Source organism: Emydura macquarii, unplaced genomic scaffold (genome assembly GCF_026122565.2).
Source record: "Emydura macquarii macquarii isolate MOO-44397 ecotype Brisbane River unplaced genomic scaffold, CSIRO-AGI_Emac_v2 contig_2636, whole genome shotgun sequence".
Lineage (NCBI taxonomy): Eukaryota > Metazoa > Chordata > Testudines > Chelidae > Emydura > Emydura macquarii.
This window is the reverse complement of record NW_027132773.1, coordinates 24,013,358-24,037,950: the sequence shown is the minus strand read 5'-3', so window position 1 is coordinate 24,037,950 and position 24,593 is coordinate 24,013,358. Positions and strand designations below refer to the sequence as shown.

The 24,593-nt window shown below is 38.5% G+C and overlaps 1 protein-coding gene across 3 annotated transcripts in view; it reads left to right on the top strand.

Moving 5' to 3' along the window:
- WASL (WASP like actin nucleation promoting factor) overlaps positions 1 to 22,264 on the top strand; it is a 72,655-nt gene extending 50,391 nt beyond the window's left edge. For all 3 annotated transcript variants that reach the window (XM_067564305.1, XM_067564308.1, XM_067564307.1), the window contains 6 exons: positions 1,978 to 2,146; positions 6,272 to 6,314; positions 6,776 to 6,929; positions 12,055 to 12,566; positions 15,554 to 15,662; positions 19,510 to 22,264. In XM_067564305.1, coding sequence (XP_067420406.1) covers positions 1,978 to 2,146; positions 6,272 to 6,314; positions 6,776 to 6,929; positions 12,055 to 12,566; positions 15,554 to 15,662; positions 19,510 to 19,571 — 1,049 coding nt within the window. In that variant the 3' untranslated portion in view covers positions 19,572 to 22,264. The remainder of the gene's footprint in view (positions 1 to 1,977; positions 2,147 to 6,271; positions 6,315 to 6,775; positions 6,930 to 12,054; positions 12,567 to 15,553; positions 15,663 to 19,509) is intronic.
- Positions 22,265 to 24,593: the final 2,329 nt, after the last annotated feature.

The window sequence follows — 24,593 nt, the reverse complement described above, 5'->3', positions numbered from 1 at the left end:
AAACACAGTCCAAAACACATTTGGACAATTAAACTTTTTTCTACATTGAGGTATTCTAGAAAAACAAGCCAAAATGATTTTTTTTTTTCTTTTTCAAAACTGCAGATTTACCTTTTTCCCAGACCTTTGTTACTCAGTCTTTATCATATGATATGAAAGTGCCCATGGTTCAAACAAAATTAAAAATTGAAGCATTTCTAACACTAAAGGATTTTTAAGGATATGTGATAGTTTAGGTATTTTCATGGACAATCAGTTGTTTCCCCAGTAACATAACTTATTGAGCTTGAGCAGGGGCCACATAAAATGATCCTTGTGGCTGCCACTTACTTACAGCTTTAAAGCTCCATCCTACAAATGCATATACTGGAATCTAGGAATTGCCATACGTAATCAGACCTTGACACTCATCTAGTCCAGTGTCCTGTTTCCGACAGTGGCCTATACTAGATGGTTCGGAGGAAGGTGTAAAAATGCTGTAGGAGGCAGATGTGGGATAATCTGTTATATTAAGTCTTGTCCTGGTCTCTAATAATTGGAAATTAGCTTGGGCATTGAAGCATGAGTTTTAATATCCCTTCCAAAATATTTACATGTGGATTGCTGAATGGTAAATGTTTGGAAATCAGTGGGACCACCCATGGAAGTAAGCATAAAACTCTCATATGTGCCTCCTTGGTCTCCTTCCCGTAACCAGATTATACACCAAATCCTGCTTTTTAAGGCTTCTGATTCATCTGAATCTATTTTTCTGCATCTGTTTGACTGGTTGGTTATGCTACAAATGTATAATACAAGGAGTAAGTAATTCTGAATAGCTCTAAAAGCTTGATTGGTCAAGTTAAAAATAATTTGTGGCAATGTGGTGTGTCCACTTCAATAAGTAGTGCTTCTGTAGAACTCTGCTTATTGTTTTCCTAAACACCTATGGCGATGGAGAAATAGATCTGTCTTTATAAGGCACTGTTAACTTGCATTTATGAGTCATCAGTTGAACTAAATAAATAACCTCCTCTTGAATGACGTAGTACAAAAGAATGGCTCACTAACAGAACTGGTTTGTATAGACGTACAGGCATATCCTCAGCTGGTAAATTCTCAGTGCCATTGACTTTAATAAATAGATGACCGCTTACAGCATCTGAGAATATGCCCTGTAATGTCCCATCTATCACTACTCTCCTCTACCTTAGCATCTTCTTTATTATAATGGAAATATTGACTGGGTGAGTCAGAGGGTTAAACAATGATGAACTCTTTCATCTCTGAAGGACCAAATCCTATTCACCTTACTCATGTCGATAGAACCACTTATATGAGTAAAGTAAGTTGGAATTGGCTTTTGAAGAATTGTTTAACTTTTGGTTGATATTGATCAGAATCAGAGTAGCTATCTCGCTGTCTGCTGTCCTTTTTAGAAACAGATTGGCCTTTTCCTAGAGTCTAATGAACAGGTGTTCCATCACAAAAATTTCTATCACAGTTGGCACTCTGGTAGTCTGAGTTTTCTTGTCTCTAGAGATCAGTTGTTTGCCATGATCTGAAGGTGGTAGTATACTGCTACTGACTATGTAGGGGTTAGTGTTCCCTATTTCAAACATCTATGTACAAGCAAATCTTATTGTTATGGTTCCGTGAATACCATGGAACGAACAAGCTTTCTTACTCTTGTTTTATTTGTTTGATTTTTTTCTGTACACAAATAACAAAAAACAAATGGCCAGTTTGTGAAATTGTTATAATAATATCCCAAATCAGACCAAAGTTCAGTTCTGTATAATGAATAATTTATCTTGAGCATCTCCACTGATTCCTAATCTACTTACACTCAGAACTCAAGCAAAATACCACATGCCCTGGAGAGCAAATGGGCTCAATATGTGTATGTTAGCAGTACAGAATGATCCGGGTGGTAGGTTAAATGTGTAACCCACTTTGGTTAAGTATAGTAGTGAAATTCGTGTCCTCTCTTTATAGGTCCAAATCTACCAATGGCAACTGTTGATATCAAAAATCCAGAAATTACAATTAACAGATTCTATAGTTCACAAGTCAACAATATTTCATATACCAAAGAGAAGAAAAAAGGAAAAGTGAAAAAGAAGAAATTGACAAAGGCAGATATTGGAACTCCAAGCAACTTCCAGTAAGGACACTTGTATTACTGTTCATTTCATGCTTCGAAAAACAGTTCAGCCACATAAATACGGCTTAAATGTTCAAATTAGCAAATTAGCCCTAAATTGACTGCCTAATCAGCAAAACCTCCTCTTAACATTTTGTTTTTTAGGTATCCTATCATTTTATATAGCTTAACTGTTCTTTTCTAACTTCATTTCTTTTTACACATGAAATGTTAGATCCTATTTCATTTATATTATTTTTTAAAAATTTCACATTTGTACCGTTTTAGCTTAATTCTTATCCATTTCCTGAATTATAATTTAACAGGAATTAATATCAATGCCTTTTGAAAAATAAATGTGCATTATCCACTGGTTAACAGGGAAGAAGAGATAATGATGGATAACATCAAGAAGGCTGAAGCTGTTTAATGCCTATTTTGCTTCAGTCTTTCCAAAAAGGTTAATTGTGACCAGATGCTTAACACACTATTAACAACAAGGGGGAAATTAACACAAGCTAGAGTAGGGAAAGAACAGGTTAAAGAATATTTAAATAAATTTAGATGTGGTCACGTTTGCAGAGCCTGATGAATTTCACTCTAGGGTATTTAAGGAACTAGCTCAAACTCAGAACTATTAGCGATTATCTTTGAGAACTCATGGAGGGCTGGTGAGGGTCCCGGAGGACTGGATTAGGGAAACGTAGTAGCTATCTTTACGAAGTGGAACAAAGAGGACCTAGGCAATTATAGACCAATTAGTTTAACTTCTGATACCCAGAAAGGTATCTGAACAAATTGCTAATGAACTAGAAGATAAGGTAATAAGTAGTAGCCAGCATGGATTTGTCCAGAGCAAATCATGCCAAACCATCCTAATTTCCTTCTTTGACAGGTTTACTGGACTAATGGATAGGATGAAGCAGTAGCAATGATACATTTTGATTTTAGTAAGGCTTTTGACAGTCCCCCATGACATTCTCATAAGAAAATTAGGGAAATGAGGTCTAGATGAAATTACTATAAGGCGAGTGTACAACTGATTTTAAAAATAATACTCAGAATAGTTATCAATGGTTTGCTGTCACTCTGGGAGGACCCATCTATTAGGGTCTTGCAAAGATCTGTCCTTGGTTGGGTACTAGTCTATATTTAGGATAATGGAGTGGAAAGTATACTTATAAAATTTTCAGATGACACCTAGATGATGATGATGATCAGCTCTACTCAGCATTGGTGGGGTTCTGGGCACCGCACTTAAAGAAAACTTTGGGTGAATTGGAAAAAGTCCAGAGCAGAGTAACACATCTGATAAAAAGTTTAGAAAACATGACCTATGAGGAAAGGTTTAAAAAAACAAAAACCTGCATGTTTAGTCTTGAGAAAAGAAGATTGGGGCTCAGGTGAACCTGGTATTAGTTTTCAAATATGTAAAAGGTTATTATGAAGAGGATGATGATCAGTTGTTCTGTGTCCGCTGAAAGTAGGATAAGAAGTCATTAGCTTAATCTGCAGTGAGGAATATTTAGGTTTTAAAAAAAAAAAAAAAAAAAAATTAAATGGTCATGGTCTTATTCTGGTTTGTGTATGTATATATACATGCATTTTTATAAACACACACACACACACACACACACACATGAAACGTTGGAAAAACAGAATTATAAGGGTGATAAAATACTTTATCAAGTTCAAAGGCCACTTCCTGTTTTGTACTAAATTTGCACACAGACTGTCCTTTAAATCACACTTTATTTACTGCCTTGCTGCATCAATTTATAGTGAAAACAACTTTCCAACTTCAAGTTAAATTTCCCAGTAAAAGCGACCTAGTATTGTGGGATAAATGTTTAATACCTGCTTTTGTTGCAAACATTGGGAAGTTGTAATGCTTGATGTTGTCAAGACAGCACAGCAGATTTTGCATAATTTAGTCCTGCATAGATCTAAATAAGCACTGTGGTTAAAGTACTGAACTGTTGAACATCATAACTAGAACTTTCTGGGAAAATTCCGATGAAACTTCTTTTTTTCCATCAGAATTTGCTGATTCATCAAAACCGAAACATTACCTCTTGTCAAGCTGACCATAAGCTGTTTGGTTTCACTGCTGTTATTTCATGGGGGGCAGCAGTGAAGGGATAAGAATCATGTCCCTTTCAGTCAGCAACTGCTAAGGTTTTCAGGGTCCTTGGTTCCACTTCAGCCTGCTAGGGAGGCAGCCAGGATCTCAGGGAATATATTTTGTTTTGGAAACACCACGTTTTTATCAAACCAAAAAATTCCCAAAACTCAAATGTCAAAAACCTAAAATTTGGCTTCTCTGCCAGCTGTAAGCATAACTCAAGTTATATATACCTTGTATAAATCAAAATTGAACCTGGCTAACTAAAGATGTAGTTTTAAACCAATTTAGTTGTGCACACATGGTTTAAACTTAATTGATTTTAAAAACCCATAGTTACATTACACCAGTGCAACTTTCTTGTGTAGATAAGGCCTTACCTTACACACAAATTAAAACTTATCTGAAGTATTTTACCATTTTCATAAACAATTCATATTTGTTTATTAGAGTAATATAGCATTTACCAAAATAAATTTGGCCATTATCTCTGTGGTATTTCTCCATGTTTTTCCAAAGTGGTTTTTTTATATTGTTTTTAATACCACTAGCAATGACCATGAATATTTAAGAAACAAATGAACATACAAGTGTTGTCATCAATTTAGTGCCAATCATGATCTGTCCACCAGCTGTAAGACTTTTGAGGCACAGTCTGAAATATTCAACTGGGTTAAAGAGTTTTGTAATGTTTAATTTCTCTGCTAATTTCAGCTGACTTTATACAATAAGTGTTAGGCGTAACAATATATGTAGTAATTCATATTGATATGAGACCACAGGTTTATGTAAATACTTGTAAAATAATTTAGCTTAGGAGAGATTGTGTCAATTAATTTTGATGTTTGGAATAACAGCATGATTAAAAAGGAGGTTTTTTAGACTAGACTTACTTTGTTTATTTTGCCCTTCTTATATAAAGGACTTCTAATTATGCTGTTTAAAAACTGTCTTTAAGACCAAAAAGTGACAATCGAATTTGTATCATTCTTGTAAGAGAATATTTGTATTAGGGTAGCACCTAGAGGTCCTAACGAAGATTGGGGTCCCATTGCACTAGGCACATATAACAGCAGGCCCTGCCCTGATGAACTGAGTCTGAAGTATACTGTTTGTCAGTTGGGTAGCCCACCTTCTGTATATTTGACTGTCGTGACTTACTCAGATTGTGCAGAATCTCACCATCATTTTTAAGGAGGTGTTGTTAGCCCTCCATTTTTTGTCAGAAGACATTCCAAATATGAAATGCTTGTAAACTAATGTAGTGCTGCCTTCCTCATTCTGTAGATAGCTTGAAACAATGGCTTGGAGAGGTGTGAACTTTTGTCTCCTATTAATGTCATGGGAATGTCAAATAAAATGCTGGCACTTAAATGTCAGCGCTAACTATTTTAGTGGATGGAAGGTGTGGGAGAGAAGCCTTCGGTGATGGGAACTGGGAATTTCTTAGGGAAGAAAATGCAGAGAGTAGAACAGAAACACTAAGACAATGAAAATGGAGAGAGATGGAGAAGGAGGAGGGGAAAGAGAAGAAACAAAGACCAGAAATAGTCCTAGCCCAAAGCAGGGGGGCAGGCATACTCTCCCACTGAGTGGGACAATAAAGAACTTCAATAATAGTAGCTATAAGTGTAGTTACAGTATAAAAGCCAAAATCTTTCCCTGATATTTGTGGAAACCTTCAGTTAACATCAGTGTATTACACTGTAGTATGGTGTCATAAATTTATGCCACAGTCCATAATCAAAAGTGGTGGAATTCCGTCCTCTCCACTAAATGAGTATAACTTTCATGATCTAAGTGGACAAGACAACCGGTTGAAAGACTATTTTATAGGGCATAATACAAATGGAGAGCTGAAGCACTGAGACGCATTGACTTACCCAGTGTCTCTCAAAAAGACTTGGCATAACTTGGTGTTGAATCCAGAGTTCCTGGAGACCTAGTCCAGTGTTTTAACCACAAGACTGTCATTTCTCTGACATGGATTAAATGGATTTCTTTAATTTTGCTTTTTTTAGACACATTGGACATGTTGGCTGGGATCCAAACACAGGTTTTGATGTAAGTAACTTCAGTATTGTACATAACACATTAGGATGGTTAAAAGGCCTGGTGTTTTTGACTAAGTTGTCCAAGAATGGCATCAGACACTAAAAGTTGCATTGTAAATCATGAAATTCATGGCTACTGTGATGCTTCAGAATGCACTCTGGAACATTTATATGGGGGGGGGGGAATACTAAAAGGATTTGAAGGGAAAATGTGTAATAGGCTAAGCTAATACTTAAATTTTGTGCTTAACATTTTCTTTCCCCACCAAGAAAGGTCTGTTCTTATTAAGGAATTCAGCACAGAAATCTGTGCTTAGCTTGAGTCTCATTTTTTGTTTAGCTGTTCCTTTTGGCTAGATGGGATTTTTAACCAAAAAAATGGTTTATAAGTAAAATTAGAATCTTTCTTCTATTCAGATGAGGAAACCATAATCATAAATAAATTATAGTACTATCATGTGTGATTCACAGGTGAATAACTTGGACCCAGAACTGAAAAAGCTATTTGATATGTGTGGAATTTCAGAAGCTCAATTAAAAGACAAAGAAACATCAAAGGTGATATATGACTTCATTGAAAAAACAGGAGGAGTAGAAGCTGTAAAAAATGAACTGCGTAGGCAAGGTGAGTCTTCAACTAATGCATCAAACTGAGCAATTTGACTTAAGAATTAGAAAATTTTACTGATGTGGAGCGGTTTCTGAAAGTCTTCTCTTGCCTTTACATTGGAGTAGAAATTGGATATTGAGTCTGAGGTTTCTGTACCTTAAGTATCCCAGTATCACCCCATGAATGTAGTTCTAAAATATTTCTCTTTATGAACAAAATGTTTTGCACATCATAAATAATTTTCAGTAACACTTTCACTGACTGCAAAGCTATGCAACATCTCTCATCTGGACCTTTAAAGTATTTTCCATTGCATATTTTATTTATGGTCTAGCAGAATCATAAATATTTAAAGATCTGATTCAGGAAATCCATTGCTGCTGTCAGTTCAAAGTAAATTACATGGTTGACACATCAAATGTAGTAGAGAAAGGTGTGTCTGATACAAACTTAAGCTAGCAGTACAGTAGGTAATGTGCCTTCTAATACAAATATATAGAAGCCTTCAAAATGTTTTCCTTTTAACTCCAGTACCAGAGCTATTGGTTGTTAATCAGAGGGTCTCTGAGTTAAGTTTCTACTGGGACATTATTCACAAATAACCATTTCCAGCACAATACTTCTTAAATATTATGACACATACATTATCTGCTGTTTTTCATAACATCTTAATGTAACTGTAGTGATGTGGGAGAAATGTAATTTGACATGTCATTTTGTTAAAAAATACATTTATATTATCAAAGCTCATTACAAGGGGTAGAGGATATTAATGCTGTTTGGAATTATAGCAGTTTCAGGCTGCTTGGTAAATTGCTTTGGTGACCAAATAGTGTTACAGGTTTGGAGTATGGTAACTTGTTACATTTATTCTTTAGGTCCCCCACGTTGGAGTGGTATGTATTGAGTTGTTGTTTAAGCATATATCACTAAAAATATGTATGTTGTGATTGTGTGACCCTTACCTAGTGGATAAGAAGCCTTAGGCCACATTTATGTAAATAAACCACATTTATTAACCATAAAATACACAGTAATGTGACAATAAAAAAAATCTAATACATTCTCTTTCTGGGTTGGTTTACCATTGAAACTTGGCTTGTATTAGGATTTTTTGTATCAAAACATTGGATCTTCAAATTTCTAATTGTAGTAGTCTTTTAAACTTAAAATATGTATAAAGTACTTAATTTTGAAACTGCTAACTATATTAGTCTTTGAGGTGTTTCCTTATTTGTCCTTGACATTTTATAGCTTGCCTACAATGCTATCTTTTACTACGTGTGCATTATCTTAAAGTTCCACCACTTTGCATGTGTGTAGCTAAACAAAAAGTTGCTGCCTCATGTTAGCATGCATGACAAAAAAGATGAGGCTCCTCCTTTGTGTTAGAAGTAGCTCAATAGTCCTAAAGATCTTATCTTTCTCAGCTGGAATGCTTTTTCTCTAACTGTTACACATAATGTACAAGTTAATGTTTAATCTTGACTGCTGTTTTGAAGTGCTTTGTGACTTTCACTGAAAAACAACCTTTTTTCCCCCCTGAATTTTTCATTTGCTGTGTGCTACTGCAAGATTCTCTGTGCTCATAGATAGCATTAGGCCTGACAGGATGCTGGGTAGACTTTTGAGTCCATTTTGCTGCTAGCTAATCTTGAAATACAAGTCATTTGTCTTGGGTCTCTTTCTTCTAATTCTTGCAGAATTGATAGGTTTTTAGCAAGGCTGTTATCAGGTTTTAGGAAACTTTATTTTTGCTAGTAGCTGTGTTCGGAGTAATTTGGTTCAGTTAGCTTTTATCAGTCTTGATTAAAGCTATCTTTTCCTTGGAATGTTTCATTTATTCACTTTTTTTTCCTCATAACTCTTTAGAAAATGGAATGACAATACCTTGTTTGAAGTTACTCTCTCACTCTTTTAGTTGTAGTTTTGAAAATCCATAAGGTATTCAGCCATTCTCTTGGTGGTATGTAACATTTGTTCAGCAAATTTCTTACTTTGCATGCAGGTGAGCCTCATAAAACCTCAAACGTTTTTATTTCCCCAGTCATCAGATTGGCTGTTTCACTGTGTTGTCTGGGATATGGCATGGTTTTTCCCTTCTAGATATGAATCTAATGCAGATGGTAGATAAAAGTTTCCTTGACAGAATGGTATTAAAATCTCTCTCTGACTTAGAAAAGTGGACAAGCTATGGAGGCAGCACAATCTCTGAAGCATGGCCAAGTTCTATATTTTTTTCGGTAATCAAGAAAAATATACATAGACCTTACTGATCAGTTACATATGGTGACAGTGACCTCTAGTGGCCAAAGGGGGAAAGTGCAGATTGTTCAGTCAAGCACTTGCCTGATACAGCCCATCCTCATGATACCATCGAGTGTTGGCAACACGCCGATGCAGAAAATCTATGAATCTCAGGTGTGGGCAAGGAGTGGAATATCCTCCTTCCTTCTTTTTGGAAGAGGGAGGTAATGGCAAGGAGAGGTCCTCCCTCCTTTAGAGGAGAAGAAGTTAATGTTGAACTCTATTGGCACACCTCTTGTCAATGCTCTTCCTGCTCGTTTTATTTCTAGGAGGAGTGGCTGGGACTGGGAGCCCCAGAATCTCTCCAGTGAGGCACAAGTGCCTCCTGTAGTCCCTGCTTCAAATTCCTCTTCCTGGTGGTTTGACTATAACCAAACCTCATTCTTCAGGGCGTTAGCTAGTCTCACAAAGGGGTGAGGAAGCCATATCCCCATCCCGCAATGCATAATTGGTTAGATGTGTTTTGATAGTTTTTTCCTTTGGAGCATTGGGAATTGGCCACATCTGGATTCTGGACACGAGATGGGGTAGACCAGTGCTCTGAGTTGATACAGAAGACGATATTCTTTCTTAGATACCTGGCTGGTGTCTTGTTCACATACTCAAAGGCAAATGATCAGCAGATGTGTGGTCTGGAAGGTATTTCCTCCAGGTCAGACTGGCAGGGACCATAGGGCTTTTTTTTACCTTTCTTTGTAGCATGAATTGCTGATAGGTTTATGTGGGCTTCTCATCTGCTCAGTTCCCTGACATTGCAGGTGCTGATGGCACCTTGATCTCGCCTGTTCTTTGCCTGTTGCACACAACAGCTTACTCTTCTGAGGACTGAAATGCTTTACTATAACTCAAATTATTGACTTCAATATAGGGGCATCTGGATGAAATTTAATGGCCTGTGATATTCAGGAAGTCAGACTAAATGATTTAATGACCCTTCTGGTTGTAAATTTTATGAAACCCTATTATTATTATACCCACTTCTTGCTAAGAGGGAGGTTAGCACTAGCTCTCCCTTTCACAGAACTGGGGAGCTGAGTTTACACTTTCTACTTCTTCACTTGTACTTCCCCCTTCCCAAGTCCTGGCTGTAACATACCCTGCCTTCTTGCTGTTACACATTTTTCACTATCAAAACATAACAAATTAAAAGAATGCACATTCCTCTCAAACAACTAAGGACCATCCATATAGCTAAGTATTTAAATGAAGTACGTAAACTGTAGTATCACACAAGCTTCAGCTGTTTTCATGAGCCATTAGAAGAAGCCTAGTTGAAAGTAAAGTGAAATTATGCTGTTGAGGATACAATTGGCCAAATAAACTCATTTCAATACAAACTTAAGATAAGCTAAAGAGTTATCAAAAATGTATTCAGGCAGACATCTAAAAAATCATTTCCCTGTCATCATTTCATATAAGGATATTGTTATAAAGAATAAATTTTTCATGATCTGAGGAAGATGAAAGGCAGTTTAAAAAAAAGAATCGGCATCTACAAGTTAATTATACCTTCAGATTCATTTAACGTGGTGAAACTCAAACTGAAAGAGTAAAACATCACATATGCAATAAGAGGAAAAAACACCGGGCCTCTATCAGATAAATAGAGAAGCAGCAAAATAAATTTTCCAGAGTTATATGTGTCAGTCCCCCCAAGACTAATGTTAGTCTGTTCAAGCACCCATAGAGAGCTGAAGGCACACTATCACAGAAAAAAGTAAGATCTTCCCAATGTGAAACTATCCCTACACCCAATACTACCACTAAGAAAAGCCTAAGTATAAGAAAAAGCCTAAGTATAAAGATGGATTACTGAATAACATAAAATGTATTGAACTATGAAAATACACATATACTGTCTCTAGGACAGAGTATTTTGAAATACGAAATTAGTAACATTGAAATACTAGGACCATAGACTAACGGGTATAATCCAACTTCGTGTACATGATCTGTGCGGGGTAAAGGGAGAGTTTTAACAGGAACTAGTTTGGGAGTAATACCATACATGTCATATTAAAAACTTACGTTGAACAAGAAACCTTGCCTATGACTTGAGATGCTATATCTACAGCACTATTTAATCATAACAGATTTGATTTAATATGCATTGCTGAGAGTTAATTCTTAAGATTGCTATTGGCCTTTACAACATAACTGTACATGCAATATTCTGTGCCATCTTGTCTTAGCAAGAAAGTAATTTTAGTCACTCTTGTTAATGTTATCAATAAAGTTTTTTTTTTAAATTACTAACAAGTCAAGCTTTTAAAAATACACATTTCCCTAATTTGAAAAATATACTATTCTCTCCATAGTTAGGGCAATGACTAACTTTCCATTTAATGAGTATTTTCTACCACATCAACTTCAATTTAGCAAAAACTAAATATTCCTGAAATCAAACCTTCTGTATCTGAGGAGGATGTCTTGGAATGCTAATATTAAACTTTTAAAAATATTTTCCTGTAAAAAAGGTACTAATGATATTCAGGGAAATTCCTACCCCCTGATAACAAAAACCATTAAGATGATGGTTTGTGGTTATTTGTTTTTTACAAACATAGTGCAGTGCTGATAGCTAGAATTGTATCAGTTCTTTGCTTATAAAATTCATGAGAAAGATGACACACAAAATATTTTTGGCATACCAAGATCAGGACTGGTAAAATTTGTATAGGCACAGAGATCCTTGTAAAAGACGTGGCAAAGGTGGTTTGGCATTGTTACGTTTTACTCCTTCTGATGCATCTCAGATGGAATGACATAGGATAAGAGTTTCTAGTTATATATATATGTACTATACAAAATTATCTTTCTTGTTTTGTTTCAGCTCCACCACCACCACCACCATCCAGAGGAGGACCTCCACCTCCACCTCCACATAGTTCAGGTCCTCCTCCTCCTCCTGCAAGGGGAAGAGGAGCTCCACCTCCTCCTCCTTCAAGAGCTCCCACAGCAGCACCTCCACCCCCACCTCCATCTAGACCAGGTGCAGCAGTGCCTCCTCCTCCTCCAAACAGGATATATCCTCCTCCACCTCCAGTGCATTCATCATCTGCACCATCTGGCCCACCTCCTCCACCACCACCACCAATAAGTGGGTCATGTGTACCACCACCGCCACCTCCACCACCACCCCCTCCAGGTCCTCCTCCACCACCTGGCTTCACTTCAGAGGTTGATCACCAATTTCCAGCTCCTGCAGGAAACAAAGCAGCACTCTTAGATCAAATCAGAGAAGGTGCCCAATTAAAAAAAGTAGAACAGAACAATCGACCAGTGTCCAGCTCAGGAAGAGATGCGCTGTTAGACCAGATACGACAGGGTATACAGCTGAAGTCGGTAAGTAACAGTACTTTGTCGTCTTCTAAATATCCAAAACTAACTTAGAGCAATAGAAAGTGAGTTAGCTTTGTTCGGTGGAGGTTGTGGGGTATTGGTGTGTGTATATATTTTTTTGGTTTTGTTTGATAAATCCTAGGCCACCTTTCTTTAACATTAAGTCTTTGCTGTTGCTACACTATAATTAAAATTGATTCTCCTTTTCCAGTATTTATGACTTTTAGCCCACCTCTGAAATCTTTAAAGGAGACTTTGGATACAAACCCTGGTGTGGTCTATGGTTGTGGCCTTTGGACAATTTTTCCATTAATTTTTGGGCATATCAAATCTCTTTTTCCAGTGACATTTTAGATAATCATTGAATAATTCTTCTAATGCTGCTTCTAGATTCTAGCTTAAAAATAGAAGATTAAAATTTCATGTATTGGAATTAGGTAGTACAGATGTTATGTGCAGTCCTGAACTTCTGACCTTGCAGTCAAATAAGTTTTTATTATGTTGGTTTAGTAATGTCAGAATGGCACATCAAGTTATGGTGATCTTTACAAAGAACATCCATATTTTCATGAGGTCTTCTGAAGAACTGTAGAGGTTGAGTTCCATCAACAGTATATATGAGAGAGAATACCTGAATTTCTCCTTATCCTCCTAAGGCCAACAGGAGAAGAACTCTTGACTCCACAAATTTTAGGAGATTGGTAAGAGTAGGGCTTCTTTTCTGCAGAGCTTGGAAAGCCTGGAAGAGTGAGCAGGAGTCTTGTGGGATGCCCCTCCTGATCCTGCTGCTCCTCAAGCTATTACTTGGTCTGTCTCTGCAGGCCATTTAATATCTACAGGATAACACTACCTGCAGAGTTCTGATCACTGTTGAGGTGACTTACCTTCTTCATGGTATTACAAGGTACCTACAGTAATGTCACCCAAACAACCTTATAGCGGACTCATTGGGAGGGGGACACTGAGTAGGATGGGGCTCCCCCATAAACCTGGGGGGTGGAGGAGAATGAAATTACTGGATAGAAGTCTATTAAGATGAAGTTACAGTTGCAAATACCTATCACTAACAAGCCTTAGAAACCTTGCAAGAACATTTGTGGATGAGGGATTAGTGGTGTTGGTTTGGTTTTTTTAAATAAAGAAAATTGAACAGTTTTTAAGATCACCCGAAAACACGAACTCTGCCCTTCCTCTTCCATACTAACACACTGAGGAAAAAAGGAAACTCTGAGAATCTTTAGCTATCATTAGTTGAAAATATCAGTGAAGTTTAAGTATTCTTCAGAAGCAAAGATTACTCACTAGAGTCCATGAAACTATCATTTCTTACCCTTAATTCTACAGTGGTTGAGCATAGTCTGCCCTTTATGAACAACTTTGTACTGTAGTCTTCAGAAAAAAGGACTTATGCAGAAAATGTTGAAGTAGCATTGAAAGTAATTAGTGCTAGTGTTTACTTAAGCAAACCTGCTCGTAGGCCTGGTTCACTATTATAATACTTACAAGGAAAAAAACAAAAGTTGCTGTAGTGAGGAAGCATTCTTTATGTATGACACCACTTATTAACTCATGGTCTAGTTCACTAGTAAACTAGTCCAGGTCGTCTTGTCCCACTTTGACAACTCTGGCTGCAGATTTCTCTTAAACTCTTAAAGAAATCTTTGACCCAAACTAACGCAAAGTAGATATGAAGGGAATAAAGATAGACAGCTGGTGTAGCTCTGGAGGGGTGGACGTAAGGCTGTTTAGAGGACCTTAACTGTGAATTTCTTTGCTTTCAAATGTGACTCTTGAGGGGTGGGGTTGAGTGGAATATAAACCTGAATTTATAACTTCTTGTTTATTTTGTTTTTGAACATTTTAAAATGCTCTCCTGTTTTATCACACTCAAGTCAATGAGGGTACATTCAGTCTTCATCCTATCTCTGGGACTTCCTGTATTTTAACTTCCTCCTCCTTTCTGGTCTGCCAGATTCCCCTCTCCAATCTATCCAACATTCTACAGTTAAACTTTTTTCGTGCCACTTTAGCTCTACTGCCCCTCTACCTCCCTTCACTGTTTCTCTGTTTTTACTCATGAGTTGAAAGCAGGAGCAGAGCTAAGAGTTTCAGACTCCACATTCTCATCTCCTAATCCATGTATGCAAACACCCTTCATTCTGACCACTTTTCTCAATCCGTGGCTCCCATAGTCCCTCTTCCGGTGCAGCAGGCATACTTATTCTCATCAGATCCCTTCTCAAACCCACTCTTCACCATCTCCCATCTTGCCATCTCTCAGTCTTAAAAACAAAACCCCCTGAATTTATAACATTTGTTGATAGTGCATTACTTACATTATTTTTGTTTCTTTCCTTACCTTGGATCCTTGCCTGGTTTGCTTCTAAGTTTTCCTGAGTATATTGTAAGCTCTGGGGCAGACCAGGTCTTTCTGAAAAGCACTATGCAAATGTATAGAGATGTATGAATATTAATAGGTGTGTTAATATATGGGTTCAGTACCAATTTTATTAATCCCTACTGGGGAGATACGGGTTTTATGGGCCTAGACTTGACCTAATCAACAAACTTTAGCAAAAAACTGTCATGAGTTTCTATTATCTCGAACATAGACCATTATGCAACTGAACAAGACCTGCCTGTTCAGATACATTAAGGAGCTTCAGCCATTGGGTCTCTTCCTGATGACAGTAAGGGTTGCTGAGTTAAGTTATATATATTTAAGCACCTCTGTGTCACTGAGTATTGACTAACTGACACTGCATTGTCATGCAAAATGTGTAGGAGAATATGTATATAAAAACATGGCTTCGGAGCTTTCTATTTGCTTAGTTTTTTAGCTCTAACTATATCTGAGGTTGTAGTTTCAACAAATTTCTAATCTCCCTCATAATTGAAAAAAATATTTTCAATTTTATAAAAGGGGATTTGCCTGGAAATATAAAGGTTCTCCATTTAGTTATCTCATGGTATTGTATTCTTCTTTCAAGGTATCTGACGGCCAAGAGCCTGTGTCACCCACACCTGCACCCACCTCAGGAATTGTGGGTGCGTTAATGGAAGTTATGCAGAAAAGGAGTAAAGCCATTCATTCTTCAGGTAGGTTTGTGGGAACTTCTGTGCTTTGGTTTGTCAAAGTTTAGGTGTTAACATACACTGGAACATGAAATATTAATTATGTTGGTTCTTTGAGGGCTTGCTCATGTCCATTCCAATGTAGGTATTTGTGTGTCACGTGCATCGCTGCTGGAAGCTTTTTCCCCAGTGATATCATCAGGGTCAATTCTGGGGCTCCCTTGAGTGGCACCATCATGGCGCCAGTATATAGGGAACTGCTGACCTGCCACTCCCCACCCCAGTTCCTTCTTTCCATCTGTGGCAGCTTCCTAAAGCTTTGTCTTCTCACTCTATGAGCTTCTCCTCAGTGTTACCTGTGAATAGTTGTATATAGTTAGTGGTTTGTTTTCAGTAGACTTGAAATAGTTAGTAGTTAGAGTACTTAGCTTCCCGCCCTGCAAGGTCCTTCCACGAGGCCTGAGGCATGCCTTGCTCCTTGGGGTTTAAACTGTGTGTTACTTGCCCACAGAAGTTCCCAGTGAGTGACCCTCATGAGAACTGTTTGAAGCGCCTGGGAGAGGCACACGTTCTGGCTAAGGGTTGCATCTGTAGGAATTTCAGGCAGTGAACCAAGAAGGATAGAGACAATAGCTCAAATTCCTTCTGATGGAAGCTACTCTTCACCTGGCGTCCAAGCACCAAGCAGAATTGGCACTGTCCGCATCCTCAGCCAGGAGCACGCCAGCCTTGATTGTGGAGCACAAGCGCAGGTTAAGGTCTCCGGCACCGGGACCACTCAGCACTTACTCCTTCCCGGCGCCTAAAAAATCAACACCAATGGAGTGGCACCATTCAACATCACCAGTGCTGCAGAAGTAGGTGAGGATGGCCGATGGGGTCGATACCCAGCAAAGACAGCACAACAGGTGTGATCCATGCTGGATCACCTGCACCCTGGGGTCTCAGAATCAGTGCGGTTGACTCTGGCTCAGACCAAAGGGCCGTCAAGTCTTGTGCTCATGGACTCTCCTATGAGGAACCTTGGGGAAACTCTATCCTCACTCCCCCTACCACACTGGAGGTTATTGAGGCGGTGAGGAACCTGATGTCCCTCCCAACACCTCTCCCCCCCCAAGAGCTGTGTGCCGGGGGGACTGGCCCAGATGCCACAGGACCTGATAGGGTTGAGGCAGAGCCTGAGCATGGGGAAACTGGCTGTGATGAGGAGGGGACAATCCCCATTGCAGGAGACCTCCCAGAGCACTTCTTGACCTAGGTCAAGATCTTGCTCTGGGCGCTTGAGGACTAGGCGCTGGTCACAATCCCAGCACTGTTTTGAGGTTTCAGAGCCAATCCCAATCTCAGCACTGGCCACATTCTTGGCACAGTTCAGGGTCAACGGAGCACTCCATAGCTTGGCACCGATCAAAGTGTTAAGCTCCGATAGCCCTCTTGGCACTGGTCTTTTCAGCACCATTCTCCATTGTGGCATCGGGATACATCACGCTGCCACTCTTCATTGCCTCAGTGCCGGTTGACCCCATAGCACTTGACATCCCAATGCCACTCAACCCCATGGCACTGTACCACAGCACTAAGAGGCAAGTACCCTGGTGGATTTCTGGAAGTAGATCTTCAGACTCTGGGTCTAGCACAGGATCCTGTCTCCCCCCCCCCCCCCCCCCCCCCCCCCCCCCCAGGGTCAAAAGGCAGGCAATTATGCCTTCATGGCTGCCACCATAGTAGCCAATATGGGCTCCCTGGGCAACTCAGGCACCTCAGGGCTCACTGGCAGGACACAATCGATGCCCGCGGAGGGCAGAGCACAGCACCTATGCTGTTCTCCTCGGAAAGGGGTTCGGCAATTGGGGCAGACGCGTTAGTCCCCTGAGACGTGCTGGAAGATGATATACCCGCCCAACAAGGGATACAGGACCCAGAAGCACCCAGAGCCATATCATCCTTCTCCCCAGATGAGGCTGTAGCGGGCACAAGACTAGCGCTATAAAGGATGACTAGAAATCACATCAAGAACTCCTACAAACACTGGCCCAAAACCTCAGACTGAAAATCGAGAAGATAGAAGAGACAACCCAGTTCTAGTGGACATCTTGGCACCCTCAGGTAAGGCAAAGGTAGCCTTACCATTAAATGAGGCCATTGTGCAACACATGAAAGCATCTGGCAAACATCAGCCTCCCTTCAGCCCACAGCTAAGCGGGTTGAGAGAAAACACTTCATACCCGCTAAGGGGTATTAATATCTATGCACTCACCCACCACCAGCTCTCTCGTCATTGCTGTAGCTAATGAGATGGAGAGGAAGGGGCAACGAGGTCCCTCACCAAAGGCGAAAGATGCCAAGAAACTAGACTTGCTGGGCAAGAAGATCTACTCCACTGGGGGCCTGCAGCTAAGGATTGCGAATCACCAGGTCTTCATGTGTAGTTATGATTTTAATTCTTGGCTCGCCATGTCCTAATTTAAGGAACGCTTGCCAGCAGAATGCAGAGCAGAGTTTGGGGCTGTGGTTGATGAGGGTAGAGCAGTATCTAAGGCCTCTCTTCAGGCAGCCCTGGATGTGGCAGACACAGCCGCTCAGGTAATCGCAATGGCAGTGATCATGTGCCATATTCATGGCTGTAGTCATCTGGCCTACCCCACGAAGTGCAGCAGATGGTACAGGACCTTCCGTTTGAAGGGCTGTCACTCTTTTCTGAGCTAACCGATGTGCGCTTTCATAGTCTAAAGATCTCACATGCAATGCTGAAATCGTGGGGCTGCACACTCCGGTGCCTTCCAGGAAGCACTTCAAACCCTGAGCCCTGGGTCGCTTCTGCCCACCATCTCAACATCACAGGCAGGACTCTGGAAGGCGGCGAAATAGGGGTTTTTGCAAAAGACCTCAAAACTCTTCAAATTCTACCTCAGCACCCATCAGACAACCTGTGAGACAGAGGCAGAACTTTTGAAGGTGTGCTTGAGAACGACACACCAGTCAATATCCTGGATCCACTCCCTATGTTTGGGGACTGGTTGTCCCACTTTACCATGCCTGGGCCAGTATTACATCAAACTAATGGGTACTCCACATGGTGAAAATGGGATATACCCTCCAATTCCATTCCCAGCCTCCCTCCACCACCCTCTGTCCCTCTTCAGGGACCCTTCCCACAAGAGACTTACCACAGGAAGTTCAGTCCTTCCCAAAGGTAGGAGCGATGGAGGAGGTCCTGACAGTTTTGAGGAAAATGGGGTTTTATTCTTGTTTCCTAGCTCTGGGGGGGGACTTCAGCTGGTCAAAAATAAATCTAGAAATTCTAATAATCCTGAACTGTATAACTAGCAGCAAACATTACTGTTTGTAGATGGACACATACTTCACCCCTTAGGCAGAAGAAGCTGCACACACGTTGGATGTATTCCATGAAGCACAAGTGCTCTGTGGACAGAAGTACTTTGCCTGTTTTCGAAGTGAGATGAAACCTCTTTGGTAGTAGTTCAAATTAGGAGTTCAAATTATTTTCTTTGTAAAAATAAAACCTAATTTCCAACTAGTTTTTCACCCTGCATAGCTCAAAGAAAAAGGAAGGCAAGAGTGTTGGAAAATCCTTTTTAACCATTAAAAATTGCTTTTGTTTTTCTTCTCTGGAGAGGAAAACACCCAGAACTGGAAGTTTGTATGCTTGTATATTAGGTATTGATACAGAGAGCAATTTACAGTTGTCAATTTCATTTCTTGTGATGCTTGTAACTATACTTCACCTATGCAGCTGCTGGATTGATTTCTATTGAAAAGGTTTTTTTCAGAAATAAATAGGTACGGTAATGTTTTGGGTTTTTTGGCATGTAAATTTTGTATGCTGAAATAACCATTGCTCTTTTTCTAGATGAAGATGAGGATGAAGATGATGAAGAAGACTTTGAGGATGACGATGAATGGGATGATTGATCAATATATTATATATTATATATATATATATATATATATATATATATTTTTAAGGTGAATGAAATACTAAACACTACTTTCTGTCTCTGGATTCTGTAAAATTATCATGTAAATGTTCTACCAATTTGCTGTATATTTTTGTTGCCTTTTGCTTTTTTATTAATCTGTGCAATACCTCATTTAATCTGTAAAGGTTTGTCATAATCCTCGACAAAGCTACTCCCTATTAATGTGTGCAAGTTTACATCTGGATTCTCAGTGTACATGTGAATATTTTCCATTCCATCAATAAGGGAGTTTAAATGTAATATGTGAGACTGACAAAAACCTTAATGTAATTTAGTTATAATGCAAGAAGGAAAACACTATTTTCATACCCTAATTTTCTGTATCTAAATTTTCTTATTAAAACCTAGTATAGCACTACATTCTTTTAGTGATGCAACTCTTAGTTTATTTAGCCCCTTCATTTCAAATACAATGCTACATGAATGTTGAGGCTGATTATAATAATGCACGGTTTTCAATACATCACAACATTGCAGTTGTTAAAATCTTAGCAGTATGCTTTTCGTAAAATTCAAATACTCAGTTAATTGTGAAAAATTAATAATTTCCCATTATACTGTAGCAATATTGTCTGTTCTCAGACAGCAGTGATATTTGGATGCTTTAATTAGGGAACTTTCTGCCTGAGATTAAAGAGGATTGCTTTTACTATAGCAATAGTGAAGGCATCTTTGATGCAAACCAGTTTAGTCCTTGTTGCCAACTGTCTTTCAGAATGAGGAAGAGACTAAATTGCTGGGGCTATACTGTAATCTGGCTGTTGCTACAGTCATTTGATTTATTTTTTAAATCAATTTTATGTAATTTTTTGGGCTGAAGGGCTGCGTTTAATGCTTGCTTTCATAATGTTGGGTTTAAATTCATTTTTAAAATGTGTAGGGCACTGGTATATTAATAAAGTAAACTTACGTGGTGTTACTTTGGATTCTTTATGGGTTATGGTAATACCAAACACTAAGACACCAGTCCTACATTTTAAAAAAACAAGTTGGAAAGCATATAAATTAGAATATACACTTTAAATATGTACTGATTTTTATTATTGCAATATTCTGTGTGCATATGTTGCTTTAAGACCAAGGGTGGTGAAAAAGATCAGGGGCCCTATTCACAGGAATAGTGTTTGAGTACATAATTAGAAAATGGGTTTCTCGTTTCACAGCTTTCACCTTTATATCAGATGTACTTAATAATGAAGTAAAAATTGGAGTATCTGCCTATTGAAATATACTGCTCTAGGATGGGTATTTAATATCTGCAGCACTAATTATTGTACTTGCAGTAAGTTTGAGATAGAAAATCTTTTAAAGAACCACATTATCTCACTGATACAGAATATTTAGTTAAGTCAGTCATATTTGGAGTATAGTTAATGCATAGTGTCTTGAGTCTTTCTGACAATAGTCAATGTATCAAACTAAATTTAAGTTATCCACAGTTTTATTGACTGAAACACAGTGTTGGCCTGATCTTGGCAGGCTGGACCTGCATGATGTGGCTTGTGATTTCTAACCCAGTTATCTAGTCTCCAGTGACCATGTATTTAGTCAGGTGAGAAGAAAGAAATTTAAAAGGTTATGTTGCTGAAAACTGGTCTGAGAGGTAATGCAATAGTTAAATTATTCAAAGGATGCTAATTCTCTTCCAAATAACGTAAGCATGTAACTTTTTGGAAATCTCTTTCAAGTGGTCTCATTTCTTGTAATAATATTCACATTGCCCTCTGCTGCTAGAAACACTTCTTCTAGCTTTGCTGCTGTAATGGCTTGAGCATTGTGAGTTGGCAATGGGTGAGGCCTGGGAAAACTACTTTCTGGTGGGTTTAAGAATTTGTGCACATGGAAAATATTTTATGGCTTTGATAGAAACAATGCTAGAAGTTCTTTTTTTTTATAGCATTAAGAGCGTTTTAAAGTTAAGTGAATAAGCCCCAGATGTTCTCCTAATACCTTGCTTACTCTAGGGTATGTTTAACCCCTACGGAGTTCAGGAGTTGGGATTTCTGTACTTTAACACATAATTAGCATTCATCAAGAAATCTCCATTCCCTGTGTTGGGAGAGCTGGAAGTTAAACACTGTATACTTGGGATAACTGTTTGATCCATGGATCACTTTCAGAGATGGCATTTGATTTTCTATACAATAATATATCCACTTTATTGCACAAAGTCCAAATTAATATTTGCTTAAAAAAGCATGTGTATGGTTAAATCCAGGCATGAAGACCGCAATTGCAATTAAGCTAAAATAATATCATGGCTGCATGTTTCAGCGCTCCGCCACCTGCACTATGGGCAGAAGATAGTGTTTCATGGCATTGATTCACTACCACTAAACATTGTAATGAAGGCCTCTCTATATACTCCAGTTAAATGACTGTGTCCAGATAGCCTTAGCAATTAACAAATTAGCATGAGGCTTTTAGTAACTCGACACTATGTGCATAGACAATATCAGGTAACCACTTATTATACGTATGGAATTCATAAAATCTTCTCAATCATTCAGTTTTCCATTTATCAAAATGAAATTTTTAGTATGTGAATTTTTGAAATGTACAGTGAATAGGATGTTGCACTGGTGGCAATTCATCATTTGAGCATAATAAAATTAATTTGACCCACATAGTGTAAAACTGTGTAGTTCTTTTAAGTTCTAACTGTAGCTTTTAAAATAGCTTTTAAAATAGTTTGAAAGTAATTTCAACTGCTGAGCCGGGACCACAAAGCAGTAAATAGTGCCCTCAAATCTCAATAGTTTTCATGTCTGGAAAGTTGGATTGTGCCACTGAATAAACACATTCTGTTACTTGTCGTAACACCCTGTCCTGCTGGCAAACATGACAGCTGCTCAGCAGCTCCCCTGGAAACAAGTGCTGCTACAAGCAAAATGCATTAACACTTCAAGGTCAAACAATTGTGGCCTGACTAGTCAGCGTTCTGCAATAATCACCAAGAGTTGGAGCTTTTTGTCACACATATTGTATGTAGTTTGACACGCTTTTCTAGGTGTAAATCCAAACTTTGTACCGAATATTGCAATGTTTGAATTTCAGAGGATTAATTCCTACCCAAAAAGCATAAGAAGAGTTTTGGGACCTTTTATGAACTATAAATTGAATCCTCCATGTTTTCAAAGTCTTGCACCTTTCTGTGCCTTAAACTAAACATCTCCATTCCTAAACATGGAGAGCCAAAATATCTCCCAACAATCCTAAGTATATGGCAAGGTAAAGTCAAGTTCAGTATATATATTTTATAAACAACATTGTAATGTTAGCATTTCTTTCCATTTAATTAATGTTGAGAAATAAAACTTTTTTTATATTGAATAGCAATATTCACTAGGATTTTTTCAAGAGTGAAATGTGTCTTGGGGTCTTAAGTTTTTTTTTAACTGTTGCCTTTTCATCACAACAGCTTTTATCTAATCAGTAGAGGAATTCGTGGTCTAGTTAGTAAAGTTCCGGAAGTTCAAGTACAGTGATAGTCTTATTTATAGTACAGCAAAAGATGTTTAAGGAATGTTTGGGAGATATTAACCCTTAGTTGGTTATTTTTCTTTTTTTTTTCCCCAGTAGGACACTATCTGGTTACAATAAAAGGTTAGGTAGGTGTATTAGCTTCCTGTGTGAGGCTTGCAATAGGGTGGTGGGAAAAGGAGAGAATGGAAGCTAGGATAGTAAAGAATAGAATTTGAAGTGCAGTTTTCATTAAATTTGATGGTGAAACAGTGGCATCAACCTTGCTTTATCCTCGGACCATGTGTTTAGCATTGCATTTCTGAGCAAGTTTACAGAGTTAGGGATGAGGCTTTTTTAAAAAAAAAAAAAAAGCTCTTCACTAAGGAGAAGAGGTAATAAACTCCATCAGTATATACTCCCTTCCAGTATAATGAGCAGCTGACTGAATCCAGTGCAGTTGCTTCATGGATATTTTATAAGCACAGATTTGAAAGTAACAAGAAAAGTGGGGATAAGCAGACTGTGTAAGGTTTCTATTTTATTTCACTGCTTCCTCGGCAGGAAATTGAGCCTAGCTGGAGTTCTTTCTCTCTCTATGTAGAAGAGCCTTGTGCTAACTATTCTAGCCATTTGAGGAGAAGCCTAGTAAGTAGAGCATCTTGATAGTGGGTCAGGAAACTTGTTTACTCTTCAGCTAGCCTGCTGCATGTTGGCCCTTGGGTAACTTGCACAACCTCTGTGCCTTGCTTTTAACCTTCCCTAAAATGGGAAATAACCTTACAGACAAGTTGAGTCTTACTGGATACAGAACGCTTTACAGATATTAAGTGCTGTAACTATACTAGTAATAGCTAAATTTAAGACTCTCTTATTCAAAGCCTCTATTGTCAATGGTGTATAACTTTCCCAAAAAGTACATTGTTCAAGGAAACAATGACTGTAGAAGGCGTGAGAAGGGAGGATGGATTTTCTTTCCTCCCCAGTTTTGACTGCCTATTTTGGTAGTCTTGATTCCAATTCTTTTGAGGCTGAACTTGCAATTGGGGGGGAGGAAGGGATGGGAGGCATTTCTGCGGACTTCCTTGTTAAGTTGGGAAAATAAAATGAAGGGGAAATATTGATGGCTACTAATTACAATTTTCTGTGTACAGATTGTGGGATGCAGCATGATCTGGAGTGTGTAACTTCAGAACAATAAATGTGATAAGAATGTGCAGTAATTTTGAATATAAGGTGGTCACATATATTCCTTTGCCCCCAAATACTCTTCAGGTGATAAATACAACAGGGATGTAGTTTATTCCTAAAAGCCTTTTCAGGGAGGCCTGTCAGCTTCACAACACCTTGGTGCAATGCTACAAAACCATTCATAATCATGGTAATATTGTATGTAACTGAAACTGCAATTTAGCTGAGCATTAAGGGAGACACCATATCAAAGATGTGTAATGAATAAAATCTCTGGGACTTCAGTTTTACGTTGCATCTG